An 18,505-nucleotide genomic window follows, 5' to 3' on the forward strand; every position below is an offset into this window, starting at 1 on the left:
GTGGGGTTTCCTCCCCTCTTCTTGAGCCCTGAATGGTGTTAAGAGCACAGAGAGATGTTAAATGTGCGTTTTTTGCCTTGCCAATGCTATCACAGCTCAGGGCTTTCTTGTGCCTTGCCTTAGTTCTGGTCTATGTGACTGCCTGTGAAGCTGAGCTTAGTGGCCCGGGGGGCTGAGCTTAGTGGCCCGGGGGGCTGAGCTTAGTGGCCCGGGGGGCTGAGCTTAGTGGCCCGGGGGGCTGAGCTTAGTGGCCCGGGGGGCTGAGCTTAGTGGCCCGGGGGGCTGAGCTTAGTGGCCCGGGGGGCTGAGCTTAGTGGCCCGGGGGGCTGAGCTTAGTCCAGTTCCCCTGAGAGCTGCTGGGGGGGAATGGGAGTGAGATGAGGGATGCAAATAGTAGCAGTGATTGGAGGGAGAAAATAACAACACGGAGATGATGTTGAGGCAGGGAAATGGAATAATAGTCTTCGGTGGGGAAAGCCGGGGTGAAAATGAAAGAGGACAATTAATTACAAGACAAAAGCTCCCCAATGCGGGGGGCACAGCCGCCGGTGGCGGGGCGTGGCTGGCGGGAGGGGGCGTGGTTTGATTGGGCGGGGCATCGAAGGGGCGTAGTTTGATTGGGCGGTGTTAGCGGAGGGGGGCGTGGCTTGTTGGGGCGGGGCCGGGGAGGCGCAGGCGGCCCGGCAGGACTCGGTGTCCGGGGGGAGCGGAGCTGCGGCCGGTCCAGCAGGTGCTTTGGCGGAGTTGGGACTCGCCGCGGGGCGGCAGGAGCTGCCGGTGGGTCCCGGGAGGGGAGGGCAGCGTCCGAGGCGCAGCCAACCCCGCACCCAGCTGCCTGAAATCATCCCCCGGGGAGCGAGTTCCCAGGAGCGGGGGGATCGGGCCCCGAGTGCCCCAAAATGGTTTTGGGGAGGGTTGCGGCCGCTGCGCTGCCGGGAGGAGGGAGAAGCTGCTCGGGCGCGGTATCGGAAGCCCAGCACCAAAAATGCTCGGTTTGCATGTACCGGGAGCTCGGAGAAGAAAACGATCATGTTAAAAGAAACGTTTTTGTGCTTTAGAAGATGAAATGTGATGCGTGCGTGGGAGCAAACGGGAATGTAAACAGCTGGGGGCTGAGTGTGTCATTAACAAATTGAGCAGGATGGGTGGATGCTGCTTGAGAAGTGCGTGCTCCCCAGGACATCAGTAACAGGCCCTTGAGGCAGCGTTATTGACATCTTGTGGGTACATGGAGGGTATTACTCAGAGTAGCAGCCAGATTAATGAATTCCAGCGCTGCACAGGATGTGCTCCGTTCGTTACCGAGCATTGCTTCATTGCTACAAGAGCTTTGCAAGTTAAGTCCTGCTGCAACAAGCTTTGGAGGAGCTGCAGCAAACACTCATCCCCTTCCCGCCTGGTTCCTGCTGCTCTGAGCGCAGCTTTTCCCACAGCGTCTCCCCGCGCACAACCGGGGGTGCTGTTCCTGTAGGAGCTTGTTTTCTGGCACCTGTGATGGGGCCAGACACACTCTGGAGTCCTTTGGGATCAGAAGGGCGGCGTTTTCTTCCAAACTGCAGCTTGAATTTAGCTCACAATGGCTTAATCTGGGAAGCTGTGCTTTTTCCCACTTCTCCCCAGCCATTCTTGAGGTTGTTTCGGTTCAGCTTGGCAGCTGCGAGTCCGGAAGAGGTTTATGAAGCTGATTGTTTTCACGTTGCGGTGTTACAGGGGGGCTTAGGAGGCTGAGCCAGGGTCAGGGTTTCCCTGTGCGAGGTGCTGCCCTGAGCGAGGCTGTTTTTATTTGATATGGGGCCCCTTTTAACCAGGCGAGGTGGGAAAAGGGCGTTCAAGAGGGAAACTGAGCTGCAAACAGCCTATTTCTATCTGCATCTCTGCTCCTCAGCTTCGGGCACGCACGAGTTACAGACCTACCTCCTCCTGTTCCCAAACCTGTGAAGAGCTGTCCCTGCAATGACGGCACTTGCCAGGAGTTGAGGAGCAAATCGGTGCTGGAGTTGGACCAAGTTGGGCTGTTTTCTTCAGAACTTGTCTGAGCAAAAGCAGGTAAAGAAGGGGGGAAATCGCATTTTGAGCACGTTCTGTTCAATGTGTTTTTAAGGCTGTTGTGAAGAGGCAGAACAAGCCCGCAAGGCTGAGTTATCTTGGTAAGGACAGCAGCTTCAAAAATGTAAATATGGAAGCGCTTGCTCACAGAGATTACGCCGCTGGGCCTCAGTGATGCAACAGGATGAACCGCTCGAGCTGTGTTAGTTTTGTGCAAAGCCACATGGAAAATGGGCTGAAAAAAGACCGTAAAGACTCTAAACACAAAGGTTTTGTCTATTAGTGGTGTCACAGTTATTTACGTTCTCAGATGCACCCCCAGAGGTCGTGTCACCGCGTGGGGAGCGCGGCTCATTTTGATGTGCACAGACAGATAAACAAGGGGAAGATCTGCGCTGCCCCTGGAGCACAAAGTTTATTTAGGATGTTTAGTTTGTTTAGCAGTTCCCAAACTGCTGGGAAGGGTTGAGCTCAGAACTGATACACCCTGGTAATTATTGTGTTAATTAACCCCATATTCGTGTCCTCTGTGCTCCTCCGCTCTGGTGCCTGTGCAGCATGGGGTGCGCTGGCACGGGTTCTGAAATCTCACTTCAGCCTGCTTCATATTACTATTTTTGGTGATTCTTTTATTTCAGCCATAGTGAGGCCACTCTCCAGTCATGCATGATTGTCCAAAGATAGGTAAAATTAAATAAAAAGGGGAAAAAAATCCTCGACAGACAAAGCATTCAAGCAAGCCCTGCTTGTTGATTTCCTCCTTTGCCCCCCCCTTTTTGTCTCCTCCTTTGCCCCCCCCTTTTTGTCTCCTCCTTTGCCCCCCCTTTTTGTCCCCTTCTTTCCTTTTGGTCAAATCACTATTAAACCCTGCAGCAAAACTTCCCTTCTGTCTCAAAGGCTGTTTTGTGCAGCGAGGACCCCGAGTTCAACCACATCATGGCAACGGTTGTCACGGAGAAGCTCAGCCGCCTGGTCTTCAACGTGCGGCAGCTCCCTCAGCTGCTGGGCCCCCTCTCTCCCTCCACCGTCAGCAGTTCCGAGGTGCCCAAGGTCTTCTGGAAGCCCTACATCCACACCGGCTACCGGCCCGTGCGGCAGACCTGGCGCTACTATTTCTCGACGCTTTTCCAGCAGCACAACGAGGCCATCAACGTCTGGACCCACCTGGTGGCCGCGCTGATCCTGCTGCTGCGGTTCCAGCAGCTCTCACACCGCGTGGATTTCGGGCAGGACCTGCACGCCCGGCCCCTCCTCATCATCATCGTGGCGTCCATCACCTACCTGACGTTCAGCACCCTCGCTCACCTTCTGCAGGCCAAATCTGAGTTCTGGCACTACAGCTTCTTCTTCATGGACTACGTGGGGGTGGCCGTCTACCAGTACGGCAGCGCCTTGGGCCACTATTACTATGCCATCGAGCCGAGCTGGCACGAGACGGTGAAGGGGTTCTACATGCCGCTGGCCGTGCTGCTGGCCTGGCTGTCCTGCGCCGGCTCCTGCTACGCCAAGTACCGTTCCCACCAGTCGCCGCGCCTGCTGAGCCTGCTGTGCCAGGAGCTGCCGTCCGGGCTGGCGTACGCGTTGGACATCAGCCCCGTCCTGCACCGCATCTTCACCGCGCCGCCCGCCCGGCGCACCGACCCGGCCCTGCTCTACCACAAGTGCCAGGTGCTGTTTTTCCTCATCGGTGCCTTTTTCTTCTCGCACCCTTACCCCGAGAAATGGTTCCCTGGGAAGTGTCACTTCTTTGGGCAGAGCCACCAGATTTTCCACGTGTGCCTCGTGCTGTGCACGCTGGCGCAGATCGAGGCGGTGTTGTTGGACTACGAGTCCAGGCGCCACATCTATTCTGCTCTTCAGGGTGATTTGGTGCACAATTTCTCCGCCCTTTGCCTCTTCACCGTCACCTGCTCTGTCCTCACGGCCGCTTATATGGCCCGGAGGGTGAAGAACAAGCTGAACATCAAAGAGGAGTAGAAGCCATGAAGGAGAAGCAGGTGAGCTCACCCCAATGGTTGATTATACAGGTGCTGGTGTGGACCCGGCCACTAATTTTGAGGAGAAGAGGAACAAAATGCTTCGTGATCTGTTACTTCATGTTCTCTGTAGGGATGGAAAGTGAGAACTGCTCTTTATGCTTTTTTGTTTTAAGCAAGCTGCAACTAATGCTGAAATTTATAACATGGTACACTAGTTTAATTCACATGTCTGAATAAACAATGTTAGCACTGCAGCCCTGGAAGGTTTTTTGGAAGCTACTGTGTCTCAGCTAAAGGTGAGGAGGTGCCACCTGGTCCTGTCTGTGGCTTAACGACTATTTTTTACAAAATATAATGAAACTTGCACAAGTGCAATTACTTCTTACAACGATATGCATAATATGATTGAACCCTACTCGATTTGTTCAACAACCTTGACCATTATCTATTACAATTACATTCTGCCACCACTAACACAGATCAAGGTGAGCTTGTATAAAACACAAACAAGGGTAGAGAATTTATTTAATATCAGTTTAGGTCCCTTTTTATGTGACTTGAAGTTGTAGAGTTATCCATGGAGGGGCAATAACTGGCACCTTTGCACCTCGGGGCAGCTGGCGCTGTTTCCCCAGGCCCTGCTGTGTTGGCTGCCGCGGGTTGAAGGGCACAACCTTCACCTGAAAACACAGGGCAGGAACCTGCTGGGCTTGCAGCTTGTAAAGAGAAGGCTGGAGGGGCTGAGGGCATTGGGTTGTGTCTGGTGAATGGAGAACACCGGTGAGGGGGGGAAAAACAGAGTGTGGTGCTGCTCCCCCCCTAACCCCCACAGCAGGTGCTGTTCCTCGGCCCTTGTTGGCATTTCTGTCGGCGCTCGGGAGCTTCTGGCGCCGGCCGCCCCTCTCCTGCGCTGGGGTTCGGCGCTCCCAGCCGGTGTGCCCGCCCGCCGCCTCCGCTGCTCTCCTCAGGAGCCGCCATGCCGGCGCCTTTTATAGGGCGTGGCCCAGGGTGGGCGGGGCTCCGCCTGTCGCTCATCCCGTCCCGCCGCTCGGATTGGTCCCGCTCCACCACGGGCGCGCGCGGTGGCCGTTGGCGGCCGCTCGGCGGGGGCGGTGCGAGCGCGGGCTGTGTGGGAGCGCGAGGCGCGGCGGGAACCTGCGGCTGAGGGAGCGACCGGGCCCGGCTCTGCCTGCGGCCTCGGCTCTGTCTGCGGCCCCGGCCCTTCCCGCGGCCCGGCCCTGCTCCGCGATCCGGCCGGAGCCCGCCCGGTGCCGGGGATGAAGCGCAGGCGCAGGGGCGGCGCGGCCCCGCCGGCCGGAGCGTGCGGTGTGTGGCTGGACACGGCCGAGCTGAAGCAGAGCGCGGTGCAGGTGCGGCCCGATTCCCGTCCCGGGGGTGGAGATGGGCTGGTTGTGAGAGAACGGGCTGTGGTGGGAGGCGGGAGAGGCCGGCGGTGTCACTGCTGAAGCATTTCGGGACGGTCTGTTGCGATAGGACAAGGGGTGATGGTTTAAACTAAAGGAGGGAGATTCAGGCTGGACATGAGAAGGAATTGTTGCCCTGAGAGTGGTGAGAGCCTGGCCCAGGTTGGCCAGAGAGGTGGTGGATGAACCATCCCTGAGACATCCCAGGCCAGGCTGGACGGGGCTCTGAGCACCCTGAGCTGGTGAAGATGTCCCTGCTCATGGCAGGGGAGGCACTGGGGGTAGCTTGAAATGTCCCAACCCAACCTATTCTATGATTTAACAAATGTGGGAATTACACCGTAGCACTGGAAGAAGGGTAGAATTGTTTTTAATAGCGTGTATTCACTTTCCACTTGTTTCTTTCCCTACCCAGTCTCTCACAGCCAAGACAAAAGCACCGTGTCGAATTCTGGAAAGCAAGCGCGCCTGGGGTGCGTTCACGCAGCCGAGAGCCGCTCAGCCGCGCACCAGGCAAACCAGCATCTCCGCCTTCTTCAGCGCTCAGACAGGTAACCAGCGTGTGCCCCGCTGGAAAGAGCCTCAGCCTCTAATAGGAAACCAAGTTCACTTTATTTCTTGGCAGCTTTACTAGGCAGAAAAATACGTTTTCTAGTGAAGAGTGTAAAGGTTTGGATTCCCAGAAATAATGTTATTGTGATGGTTAATCTAAATGCAAGGACCTTTTATAGTGCTAGGCTAGAGTAATAGCGGTCACAGCCAGTCTTAACTGGAGAAAACTAAGTCACGCACTGGGCTTTATTTCCTACAAAACTGGAGTTTTCAGTGGAATGTTGGGAAGCCTGATCCAGCCTAAGTGGTGATACAAACCATCCAGGTGGCAAAATGTCCGGTTTAGAGTTTGTTGTAAATTATACCAGCCCTAAATGGTCAGTTCAATACCCTTGGAGTAACATCATAGCTGGAAGTGAAAATGAACATTACTTGGGTCAAACAACTTCTCTGTAAGGGGAATCAGCAGGAGGTGAGAGAGAAAGGTTGTGATGAAGGGTTGCACAAAGGCTTTTCTAAAGAATGCAGGTTAATCCAAACTGAACCAACGAAGGAATTGCCAGGGAACTGGGATATTTAAGGTAATTTAGCCAGCTCACAACTGCTGTGCTTTTGAGGCTGCTTTTGTGCTCTGGAATACAAGAGGCTGGGATTTGTCTGTGGGTCTCAAATTAACAGATACGGAGAGAAATGAAATGGGTGCAGAAACTACCAGTGTAGGATTGTGTAGTTGTTTGTGTATTTTGAGTGCTGAGTGGTTCATCAACATTAAACCAGTGTAGCAAGAAGCAGATTAGAGGAAGCATTACTTAAATCATTCCATTTCATTATTTGACAGAATTTTTGTGTTGTGACAGGGCCATTGATGGTTTTTGCTTTGGCTTTGTTATTCCTACTCCTTTTGAATGGCTTGTGTGCTTTGTCCTGTTTTTGTTTGATTCTCTCAACTGATTGCGTTCACCTACTGTGTGTTTGGATTTATTGAATGCTGCTGCTGTTCCTGCAGAGGTCAGTAGGATTTAAGATGTTGGAGTATTTATTTGTATGTATTTCCTTTTAACTTATCCTAAATTGAGGATGAACTTTCTTATATTGAGAAGACGTATCAGATTTCATTTGAAATGGTTTCAGCAGCAAATGTGGGACTTGATGCCGTCAGCAGGTGATGGATTCAAGCTGTAGAAGTTTCACTGTGGGGTTTTGTGGTTAATTTTTCTAACTCTTGGGCTGCTGCTTTTAGAGGGAGTGCTGTAGGAAAGTGGAGAGGGGGAAGGTGGAAAAGCCAAAGCCATGAGGTGCAGCTGTCACACCCCACTCGAGGGAAGCACCAAGGAATGGGCACTAACCCTGAGCACTGTGTGCCAGCTCTGGCTTTAGCCAATTCTGTATTGTTTGCAGGTGAAAAAGACAAAGAAAACTCCAGCCCATCTCCTTTCACCCCAAATGAAGGCTGTAAGGAAAAGGGTATTTCTTTGGCTGCCTCCCCTGTGAAGATCTTGGCTTTGCTGCGGGTGGAGGAAGCCCAGAAACGATCCAGCAGAGCTGAGGAGGAGCAGATGCTGGTTCCACCCCAGCGCCGCACACAGAAAGCACTGGCCTTGCCGAATCTTTCGCCGGACTCTTGGTTGTCACAAGCAGAGTCCCACAACGAGAGCAAAGCGGGTGAGGATTCCTGCTGCTTCAGCTTCAGCCAGGATTCAGAGGGAAACCGCGTCATCGCTCACAGTGACGCCTCTGACTTACTTGCTGGAGAGACGGTGTCAGCGAGTGGCAGCGGAATTTCAGCCTGCGGGACAAAGAAACACACGGGCCAGCCGCACCCAGAGAACACCGGACTGGATCTCCAGCCAAGACTTGGCGCAGACCAGAGTAAGAAACCACGACAATTGTGTAGTGTTAATTCTTTAATTGATTCAACTGAGAATATAAATCCTGCTGTAAGGAGAGACGGTCCCTGGGCCGCTGCCTTTGGTTCATCTCCAAGAAGAGCAGCGGGAACGCGGCCTCTGCGTGAGCACAGCCACAACGCCAGCGCTGGCCCAGCTGAGGGCCAGGGCAGGATGGGGGCACCAAGTGGTCCCTGTGGGCAGCTCTTCACCCAGGATTCCCAGGGAAACAGAGTCATCGCTCACCGCAATGTCCCCTCTCCTCGCAGGGACAGGGACAGTGGCGGCTCTGGCAGGCGACTGGGGGAGCGGCAGTTAGACGAGTGCTATGATTTACTGTTCACGCAGGATTCACAAGGCAACAGGGTGATCAAACACTGGTAAGTGACCCCAAAAGGGTCACCTAAAGACCTTGGTGAAGCCTCAGGAAAGCTGTTTTTTGGTAAGAACAGTCAGAATTAGGTAAGTGTCCACTTTATTTCTGTATGTGTGGTCTCGCCAGCACATGCAGTAAATCAGTGCAACAGGCAGGACCTCTTTGTTTTCTGAAATTTCGCTTTAATAAAGATAAAATTTTGAAGGAGTATGTTTCTAAAGGTTTGACTGTCTCAGCCACGATTGTGGCCCGGCTTTAGTACTGCCTGCTGCGGGTAAGTGCTGCTCTTCACCTCTCTTTACTTTCAGCACAGATCCAGTGTGTTAATTGCTCAGAGAGGCTCTTTTACCTCCAGCCAGAGCAGGGACACGGTGACAGCTCTGTCCCCTCTGCAGGCGGGTGTATTATTGGGGTGGGGAGAACGATGGCATCAACCTGTGGCTCTGAATGTCTCCCTGTACAGCTGGTTAAGTCATAAATACTGTGTCTGCTCTTGCTCACTGGGTGGCCAGAGGCAACAAAAGCCTCTTCTCTCCCTTTTAAGGTGGGGGTGATGATGGTTTAATTTTTCAAGGGCTGGTGGATTAAGAAAATCCTTGGCATCTGAGTATGTCCATCTGCAACAGCTGCAATTCCACACCCACCCCCAAGCTCCCCAGAATGCTGCTGCCATGTTTGGCCATCTGTATGTGAGTAATATCAAGGACAACAATTGTCTTATTAAGGCTCCATTTTATATAAAGGAAAAAAACATACATTAAACAGGCATGAGGAACATTGCAGAGAATGTGCAGCTGGAGGAAACCCCCAGTGAGTGAGAACTGCAGCCACAGCCAACGCCGAGTTCCTGATGGGTGGTGGGTGCTCAGTTCTTAGCATTGGTGCTTTGATAAATAGACCTTTTGAATGCTAAATAAAATACATTATCTGAATACAAGGACTATTAATGAGACATTAAATTACTGGCAAGAAATTAAGGCCATTCTGTCATGCAACTGTGGGAATAATTTGTGAGTGAAGAAACAGCTCGGGCCTTCTCCAGCATCTGTGACCATGGGGTCTGATCGCTGGTTCATCCTGCAGAGGTACCGGGACAACACCTTCTACCATGGTGATTAAACAACCTCCTAAACGCTGATGACCTGGAAACGATAATCAGCTGATGCTCAGTAGCTCCGTACCGTACTCAGAAGAGGGAAAGAACTGGTCGTTTGACATTATTTATACTGGAAATGGTAACTAGTTCTAGTGTAACAAGACCATTATAAGTTAATGCTTCATTTGAACCTAAGGAAAACTGAAGGTAGAAAGAACGTCATCCAGCAGCACTCGTTGCGCTCTTCAGAAGATCCTTATCAACAATCAACATCAAAATACAGGTGGAAAAGAATTTCCACCGTCTTAAAAAGTTTTTTCTTAAATATAACAATACATGGAAAACACATCAAATCCGTCAGGTATTTCCTAAGTGTCCGGTGCAGAAACACTTTCTAATTAATAAAAGAGGCAAAAGGCTCAATCCTTAGGAAGGCAGCTACTGTGGAGAAAATTCTGGACGCGTAACACTTTTGCTTAGGGAGGTTAATGACAGTGCCATCATTTCTCCTTCAGGGCCAGATCTTCATCCTTTAGGGCAAATTTTCTTCTCAGAACTTCGGCTATAAGAACGGCCGGGTCTTCCTCCTTCATTGAAGTCCGGTTTCTACACAAAAGACAAAAGCACAGTGCGTTAGTAAAGCCGTGTGCCAAAACTGACAGTTTACAGCTCTGGTTACAGTGTTTTAAGTATTTTGCAGCTCTTATCATCAGCTTTTCTCACAAGTGGAGGAAGGTGCAAGAAAAACACAAACCAACAAAAAGCAGCTAAAAATTCAGACCTTGCATGTTGGCTTAGAAACCCTGGAGCTCATTTGGTGGATCAAGGGGTATCCTGAAAATCTCACCATCAAAGCTCTTCATAAATTTTATTCAACTGTGTTAATAACGAGTCAAATAAAACTTTGTTCATTAATTACAGCCTACATCCCCTCACTAGAAATGTACAAGTGATGTGCTGGTTGAGTAGTTACACACGCGCATTATGGGTGTGTAACACCGCGCTGGCAGTCTGGACGCAAGCCGAATGTATTTCTCTTGACTATATATTGACTATATAATCTTTTCAGTGCTGAGAATTTAACTTGTCTTAAACTGAATTAGGCATAGAAGTTGTCAACAGCCATCATACAACATGTTATTTTTTCAGCCAGGAATCTTATAATGGCGACATAGATCTTCAGACTGGAAAACGTGGCAACTGAACTTTATAATTGTGATTTCACATGAAGGCAGCACAGTGAACATTTTTAATGTTGATGTGGCTTTATCCACTGGGCAGAATCCCGTCTCAGCCGTGCAGCGGTTTGACGTGTTCTCATGATCCAGGTGTAACTCATCATGAGACAACTGAAAATCACTCTGCCCACGCTCAGAGCTGAAAATCTCCGGGGGTTAATCCTGAACGTGCCACAGCGGCTGAGCTGCGGCACAGCACTGGAACTGGCAGCACATGCAGCTGCTGTGGGCACATAGGGCAGCGTGACCTCCGCTCTGAGCGCTGCCAAGACACACGGTTCTGCTTTTCATTGGGGCAAACACAAGGGGTTTTTCAGGTGAATAACCTGACACAGCCAAATATTACGCTTATCAGTGTAAGTTCCCCTCCAGCGGTTTCTATCCAGGCGGATAAGCCACCAGTTAAAAAAGAAAACCCTCAGAAACATGTAGTGTTAGCAAACAGATATTTCTGCCCCTGTGAATCATGACTATAGAGCAGCACCAGCAATGTTGCATGCTACAACGCTTAGACAATAAAAAAGATACGAGAATTCAGGAAGCACTCACAAGTCCTTGCTCTGCTTCATCCTGTGAATGTCTTTCAGAATGCCCATCATGTCTGCAAAGCTGCTGGCCTTGGAGAGAGACACCGAATCCTCCTCGTCGGGATCCTTCGGGTCGGGTTTGAAACACTCGGAGGCTGCAGAACAAAGCAGGGAGACCGACGGGAGCTCGGGGCTTTCCAGTTCTGCCTCCTCCTCCGTGATATCGCTAATGACAAAGGAAGTTGTGGATTGGAAAGAGGGTCCGAAACAGGGTAAAGGAGACGATGCGTTTGAACTTCCTGGAGATAGTAAATCTGGTGTTAATGAAGGAGCAGCTGGAAAAGAAAATAGAACAAAAAATACAGGTGGAACCACTTGCCTCTCTGTTCCTTTCAGGCTCCTTCCCCACAACCCTTACACCTGGTGAAAATGGGATGGATTTGCTCACGCTTTGAATTGCAGGGAGGATAAGAACAACTAAATAAATTCCAAGTGTTGCTAAGTGAAAATGAGTTGGATATTTCCAGTGTAAAACACTAAGGGAAAACAACCAAAACCCCAGAAAAATGCTTAGTGCACATTTTGCAAGAACCTTCCCGTACTGACAACAAACTGTACCTTAAAGCACTAATGCCCTTGGCCTCAAGAATAAACTTGTAGATCGTTATCAATTTCCAATTAAGGGATCTCTCCAACAGTATATAATAATGCAGATTGCACAATATTTCTTTTTTGACACCAATCTTTCCACAATAAGCCTGGTAAACAGTTATCTCCTCCATCGGCTCACCGAGCCGCAGCCAAGCCCTAAATCACAGCTCCCGTTATTGACTTGGAGGACGCAAAGTCAATACGAACCGTCCCCAAACGGCAGCTGATAACAACCAGGCCCTGCTGAGCAGAGAGGGAGAGAAAAAGGTATTAAATGATTAAATCATTTCTCTCCCATCTGGATCTCTAATTTTCCTCGTTATTACTCTCCTTGAATTAAAATGGACTTTTCCAGCACACAGCTCGAGCAACTGCAGAGCTGAGACATGGCTTTTAGTTGTGTATAAATTTACTCAAAGAAATGAACTGGGGTTCAGCCAGGCTCTGCCCCAAATACCTTATTTGCCACAGAAACGGCACCATCGTTTTCACAGAGGACACAAGCATCTCATTCCTCCCCAAATCGAGATGTAACCCGCTCACTCACGGCTGCCTTGGGGCAGGAATGCTAAGAATACACCAAATATTTTAATGAAACCAGGTGGTTGAGATGAGAACCAGCCTCCAGATCAAACACAGTCACAAAGCAGCGCTTGGCATTTCTTCAAAACAGGCTGGAATCCTCCAAGGAAACAGACGCAAACACAACCAGCACGGAGCTGACACCAACGGTGACACCTCACCAACGGAGCGGCAGCGCTGCTGGAGAAACGCCGCGCGGGTCCGCTCTGCGCGGGGGAAACAACGCGGTGCACTGACTCAGCCCTTCTTCAAAACACCCCAAACTCCTTGTGTTCCTACCTGACTCCGCAGCGACTATTTTGGCTATCTGGCTCCGCAGGTGACTCAGCTCATCCTGGAGCTCCGTCGTTCGGCTCAGTGCCGGTAAACCAGGTTTCTTCAGGGCAAGCAACTTCTCCTCCTGCTTCCTCAGGTTGGGGACCGAAGCGTTTCGCTGTATAACGGTGAAGGGACTTGGCTTCCACTTGTGCTTCAGCGGGCGAGTGTCGCTTCTGTGGGACAAAAAACTGTTGTCATTTACAAGGTCCAAACCCTTCTGTGACAACAACCGCTCTGCCTCCACCCCAGCACAGCAGAAAACCGCAACACAACAAATGGAGCCTCTGTGCACCGTGTCCGGCTGTAGGTACCACCGTACAGATGTGCCGCTGCAGGTGCTCTCTGTGTGATGAGGAACAGAAAGCCTGTCACCAAAACCATGACCCAACAGCACAAGGTGGGGTGGGAGGACACAGGGACAGGGGTCTGGGTGCACTCACACAGTTTCAGGTCATTTTCCTCCTGGTGACCGTGTCTCCAGGTGTGCACAGGAAATGTCACCTACCCCTTAACTTCTGCCTCGGATTTCAAAGCCCGTTTGATCTTTCACAAGATCCCAACTGCTGTCACTCCGCTGTACGGACACAAGTTCAACCGACCAGAACCAAACTCCCACTTATGGACCAGCGACACGAACAGGAAACCAACCTGACCCTGGCGTACGTTTCCTCCTCATCTGCCGCGATCCACACAATGTCTGCCAAGGTGGGGACCGGAGGGACGTCGTTTAAATAGAGCTCTGAAACATTTGGTAGAACCTAAAACCGAGAAAGTGGCGGTAAGGAGAGCGCGGTCCTGTCTCCTGGGGCTGCCCCAGATGTGCTGAACCGGCTGTTGGGGCTTTTCCAGTCGGCAGCTGCGTCTGTCAGGGAACAGACTGCCCCAGCTTATTGAATTACTGGGTATTCTGCTGCTTATGGAGCTTTGGAAACTGCTTATTTGGCACTCGCTGACACAAGTGGGTTTGCTTAGTGTAACCAAAGCTGTGAACCTTTGAACTTTCTGCTTGGTGAAATAAAAAGGCCACGGAGCTGGAAGACAAAGGAGCTGCGCCCCTGGAGAAAAGTGAAGGAGCTAAACAACGTCTAACAAAAGAATGTTTTGGCTGTTACCAAAGAACTTTGCAAAACAGCAACCGCAGGGACTCCTCTGACACCGCCATGTGACAGCAGCGCCGCTCAGCTCACGGAATCGTGGTGCTGCCTCTGTCGGCTTCTGCGTGTCCTGGGTGTCGCTGCACCGAGCGGGACAGCGACGGGACACCCAACACCTGCAGCGCTTTGTCACCGCGTGTCCCAGCGCTGCCCTTGAGCTTGAACAGCGACGAGTGTCCACAAACCCTGTTCTGCTGTTTAGGAAACGGGCCCTGAGGGGAGGTGGCTGCTGGAGGTCACACAACGAACGGGTCCAGCAGCTGCATGTTTGGTCTCCTCTCGGTTGCTAATCCAGCCTGCAGACACTATTTTAGGGGGTATTTTCCTCAAGCTGCCAACGATCACTTACAGAATTTTAAAGATATCTTAAAATTAATGCTACTGCTACACGAGTTTTGTGAGCACAACTCTGCGGGCAGGTTTGGTTGGCAGAAGAGCCGTTTGTGAGGTGCCTTGTTGGCTCGGGAACAGCCGCGTCCCCCGCGCGATCGCCAGCGCGCTCACCTCGAAGGTCGCGCGGGGACAGGGCTTCAACGGGAGGTTTGAGCCGATCCTCCTGACAACGCTGCGCGCGGAGCCGTGGGGCTTGTTCTGCCAGATGGGGATCGTCTACGAGAAGCCGTGTCATAGAATTAATACTTCAAGTCAGTTGCCCTCCTTAAAATGTGTTAAATTGGAAATTGTCCTATACAATCCACCCAAGTGTTGCTGCTCCGGCAGGGGGACTGGACCAGATGATCTTTCGAGGTCCCTTCCAATCCCAAACATTCTGTGATCTGAGTTTTTATTTGTTGAGTGATACTTTAATCATCAACCTGCTAATAAGGTCCCGATTTCCTGGAGCGTTTCAGCTGAACACACGTGACAGCCGGGCAGTGACTACGGGGCATTTCAAATGCGGGTTTAGTGTTTTCAGGATGAAAACGTGTATCACATGAGGGGCCCAGAGAAAAACGACATCAGCAGAAAGTCTCATTTAAAGGGACGCTCTGGCTTCCACGTGATGTTTAACACAAGGGGCCCGGTCGGGTGTGACGTGTGGGGTGACGGGGAAGTGCCGGGTCCCTCTGGGTCCCCCCAGAAACAGCCCGGTCGGTGTGACGTGTGGGGTGACGGGGAAGTGCCAGGTCCCCCCATGTCTCCCCAGGAACAGCCCGGTCGGGTGTGACGTGTGGGGTGACGGGGAAGTGCTGGGTCCCCCCATGTCCCTCCAGGAACAGCCCAGTCGGTGTGACGTGTGGGGTGACGGGGAAGTGCTGGGTCCCCCCATGTCTCCCCAGGAACAGCCCAGTCGGGTGTGACGTGTGGGGTGATGGGGAAGTGCTGGGTCCCCCCATGTCCCCCCACGAACAGCCCGGTCGGGGTCTCAGAAACACCAAACGCCCCGGTGACCTCTGGATCCTTCCGAAGCGGATCCCGAGCTGAACCGCTCTGTCCGTCCCCACGTTTTACGGCTCTGACAGGGGACAACACGGTGACAAACGGGACCCGAACGGCTCCTATTGCCCAGTCCCCAAAAACCCCATTAATTTATGTATCGCCAGAGCCCGTTACACACACAGCGCCCGAGTGCTGGTTTTATACAGTGAGGCTTAAAATTCCTGATGAGTGTTTGCAATGGGATGCATGAGCTGGGGCCGCCGCGGGGTGCGGGGTGCGGGTCTCACTCACCGACTCCGCTGCCATGGCCGCTCGGGGCTCAGCGCTGCCGGCGGCTGCGGCTCATCCCACCGCGTCCGTTCTCACTGCGGGACACACGGACTCGCTGCGGGCACCGAACCCCGAGCCCGCCCGCGGTCACCCCCACCCTATCCCCGCCCCCCCCGGCCGGCTCCCGGACCCGCCGGACCCCCCGGTACCTGAGCGGCCGCGGCTCCCGGCCCCTCCGCCGCCATCCCCCGGAAGCAGAACCCGCCCCCTGCGCTTCCGGTTCCGCAGGCGCCGGGAGGGTGTCATGGGCGTGACAGCGGCAGAGCCCGTTCAGGGAATCCCGGAGTGTCAGGGGTTGGAGGGACCTCAAAGCTCACCCAGTGCAATCCCCCCATGGAGCAGGAACACCCAGATGAGGTTACACAGGAAGGTGTCCAGGCGGGTTGGAATGTCTGCACAGAAGGAGACTCCACAACCCCCCTGGGCAGCCTGGGCCAGGCTCTGCCACCCTCACCCCCAACAAGTTGCTTCTCAAATTTAAGTGGAACCTCCTGTGTTCCAGTTTGCACCCACTGCCCCTTGTCCTGTCCCTGGTTGTCACCAGCAGAGCCTGGCTCCATCCTCCTGACACTGCTCCTTTCCATCTTGATCCCCAGGAATGAGTCCCCCCTCAGTGTCCTCTTGTCCAGCTCCAGAGCCCCAGCTCCCTCAGCCTTTCCTCACACGGGAGATGCTCCACTCCCTCCAGCATCTTGGTGGCTGCGCTGGACTCTCTGCAGCAGTTCCCTGTCCTGCTGGAACTGAGGGGCCACAGCTGGACACAGTTCCACACCGAGCGCTTCCCGCCCCCTCCCCAACCCCCCGTCCCCCCCTCGGCGGTGAAGACTGAGGAGGCCGAGCTGGTTCCAGGGACGGTTTTACCGATGCAGCTGCAGCACCGACCCGCGCGGGGCTGATCCACCCGCTCCCCCCGCCCCCCGGTGACGAACATCAGCCCTGGCCCGATGGGTTTGGGACCAGAGCGTCACACAGCACCGGGAGTGGGGGGAGCAGCACCTGCCCCCCCCGGCACCGCTAACCTGGTGGAAAATCCGAGTAAAGTTACAAAGAGGAGACAAAGAGCTTGGCACCCATGAGTAAACGCTTCAACAGGCTCTTCCCGGAGCCCGCGGCGGCTCAAGTAGCTTTGCCGTTAATGGGGTAACCAGGGGCAGAGTTGGGTTCTCCTGGACCCCCTAGATCCAGGGGGCTGTTGTGGTTCCGCTCAAACCCCAGCCCTGAGCTCACGGGAGGCGCCTCCGGGCAGGGGCCGAGAGTCCGAAAAACAAAGAGAAGGGATTTTCAGGGCCCCCAATGTTTTGTGGGAGCCCCCCGAGGGGCCCTCCGAGCCGGCGCTGCCGGGAGCTCCGACCTGCAGGATCACTCAGCACCAACTCGCTGCTTTCCCAAAGCCTGAGGGACAAAAAGCAACAAACCCCGCAGAGCTGCTGGGGAGGAAACCAAAGGGAAGGACGAGGGGAAGGAACTTTCCATCCGGCACGACTGACGGACGTCGCTTTGACATCCAGAGCCCCCCAGCGAGGGGCTGCAGCAAAAATAACTCGAGTGAAGCTTTAAAAAGGCAGAAGGGCTGGAGCTGAGCTGCCCGAAGAGCCTGGAAGGCGACGCTCGCTCTCTGCCGCCCTCCGCTCGGGACAAACCCCAAAGGGACGGGAACAAAGTCCCTGAAGGGACGAGGCCACCGGTGCGATAGGAGCTCGGTCTAAACGCTGCCCGCAGGTTTTGGCGCCGACCTGAGTCCGTCGCTGCCGCGGGGCCCTCGGAGCGCGGGAAAAGTGCAGAGCTAATGCATAGTTATAAAGCCGATACTGAGAAACATCCCAGGGGTAATTAATCTCCTGAGAGCAATTAGTGAAGCGGTGCTGGTCCAGCTAAGCTCAGGCTCCAGCCATGGGGCCAGGCTGGGGTGGGGACAGGGGCATCGCCACCCCCGGGTTCCTCCCAGGAGCCCAGGAATGGAAATATCCCTTCCAAGTAAAAGGCTTTTCCCCATCGTTTGATTTGGTCCAACAAAATTGTGCTTCAGAGAGCAGAAAAAGCATCACCAGCCACAGCTGTGTGCAGCCGCCCAGTGAAGATGCTTTGTCTCCTCGCTATCTACAGGAATATGCTTTAAAACCCGTTTCGTTTAGCCTTTCCCTCTCCAAATCACGCTTGCCCTGTAGCGGCGCTGGCACAGGGCAGGAGCTGCTGCTCAGGGCGGCAGCAGAAGGGCCGATGGCTTCTGCCTCATCAATCTTTGGAACAATCTCCTGAAAACGCCTTCCCTCCCGCTGCCGTTGGGATCTGCTCCGTTCTCGGGCAGTTCACGCTGAACCTCCCGCTCCCAAAGGGAACTTGGTCGTGGTTCATCGTTCCGTGTGACCGGGAAGCTCGAAGCCAACAGGGACGGAGCGTTTCAGCAGCTCCAAGGAGGTGCTGGGAGAACCAAGGGGGACGCTGCCCGGTGCCGTGGCCTGGAGCGCACTGATTCTGCACCGGTGGGGCTGGCGGGGGCTCTGGTCCCTCATCCCCCGAGTTAACCCAGGCCTGAGCTCTCTGAGCGGCACCAAACCCCTCAGGCCCTCGTCCCCATTCCTAATTCCACTGTGCCAACCTCCGCGCCTCCCTCTGACACGAAGAACCTGAATGCCCATGAACCGCTCGCCTAGCGCAGCACCCGGGGTGCTGTGAGGGCTCCGGAGCTCAGGCGACAGTTTGAACCTCCTATGGTCACACCGCCAACAAATGCCACCGTGAGGAGGTGGCACCCGAGCCCCGCGCAGCTCGGAGCTTCCCCCGTGCTGCATCCTGCGCCTTCGCCCGCGGGCACTGGCGCTCACCGCGCCCCTTCGGTCCTAAGGGTGAAGCTGCTCCCCATGACTCCACACAGGCCGGTCCTTCAGATCCAGGGTGGCCGGTGACGCTCGGTGCAGCTGTGACAAGAGTTTCACCACAGACTCTGAGCAGGAGGAGCTGGAAAAAGA

The 18,505-nt window shown here is 53.6% G+C and overlaps 3 protein-coding genes across 5 annotated transcripts; 2 read left to right on the forward strand and 1 right to left on the reverse strand.

The window, feature by feature from the left end:
- The first annotated feature begins 684 nt into the window (after positions 1 to 684).
- On the forward strand, positions 685 to 5,992 carry PAQR7 (progestin and adipoQ receptor family member 7). Of its 2 annotated transcripts, none has more exons than XM_080357634.1 (4): positions 685 to 777; positions 1,886 to 2,046; positions 2,944 to 4,043; positions 5,865 to 5,992. In XM_080357634.1, exon 3 carries the CDS (start codon positions 2,983 to 2,985, stop codon positions 4,021 to 4,023), a length of 1,041 nt encoding a protein of 346 aa, XP_080213760.1. In that variant the 5' UTR covers positions 685 to 777; positions 1,886 to 2,046; positions 2,944 to 2,982; the 3' UTR covers positions 4,024 to 4,043; positions 5,865 to 5,992. The 2 variants fall into 2 exon arrangements, with proteins under 2 accessions (XP_080213760.1, XP_080213761.1); XM_080357635.1 differs by having other exon boundaries at positions 699 to 730.
- On the forward strand, positions 5,303 to 8,494 carry AUNIP (aurora kinase A and ninein interacting protein; the record flags this gene model as incomplete). Its single annotated transcript, XM_080357589.1, has 3 exons — positions 5,303 to 5,395; positions 5,865 to 6,000; positions 7,400 to 8,494. The coding sequence occupies 3 exons, from the start codon at positions 5,303 to 5,305 to the stop codon at positions 8,269 to 8,271; spliced, it is 1,101 nt and encodes a 366-aa protein (XP_080213715.1). The 3' UTR covers positions 8,272 to 8,494.
- A 160-nt stretch (positions 8,495 to 8,654) lies between these two features.
- MTFR1L (mitochondrial fission regulator 1 like) lies at positions 8,655 to 15,746 on the reverse strand. Of its 2 annotated transcripts, XM_080357637.1 has the most exons (7): positions 15,689 to 15,746; positions 15,501 to 15,574; positions 14,334 to 14,438; positions 13,324 to 13,433; positions 12,637 to 12,848; positions 11,147 to 11,459; positions 8,657 to 9,965 (listed from the first exon to the last, which is right to left on the reverse strand). In XM_080357637.1, the coding sequence occupies exons 2-7, from the start codon at positions 15,513 to 15,515 to the stop codon at positions 9,860 to 9,862; spliced, it is 861 nt and encodes a 286-aa protein (XP_080213763.1). In that variant the 5' UTR covers positions 15,516 to 15,574; positions 15,689 to 15,746; the 3' UTR covers positions 8,657 to 9,859. The 2 variants fall into 2 exon arrangements, with proteins under 2 accessions (XP_080213762.1, XP_080213763.1); XM_080357636.1 differs by lacking the exon at positions 15,501 to 15,574 and having other exon boundaries at positions 8,655 to 9,965; positions 15,689 to 15,737.
- Between the last annotated feature and the right edge of the window lie 2,759 nt (positions 15,747 to 18,505).

This window comes from Nesoenas mayeri (assembly GCF_963082525.1).
Source record: "Nesoenas mayeri genome assembly, chromosome: 21".
Classification (NCBI taxonomy): Eukaryota; Metazoa; Chordata; class Aves; order Columbiformes; family Columbidae; genus Nesoenas; species Nesoenas mayeri.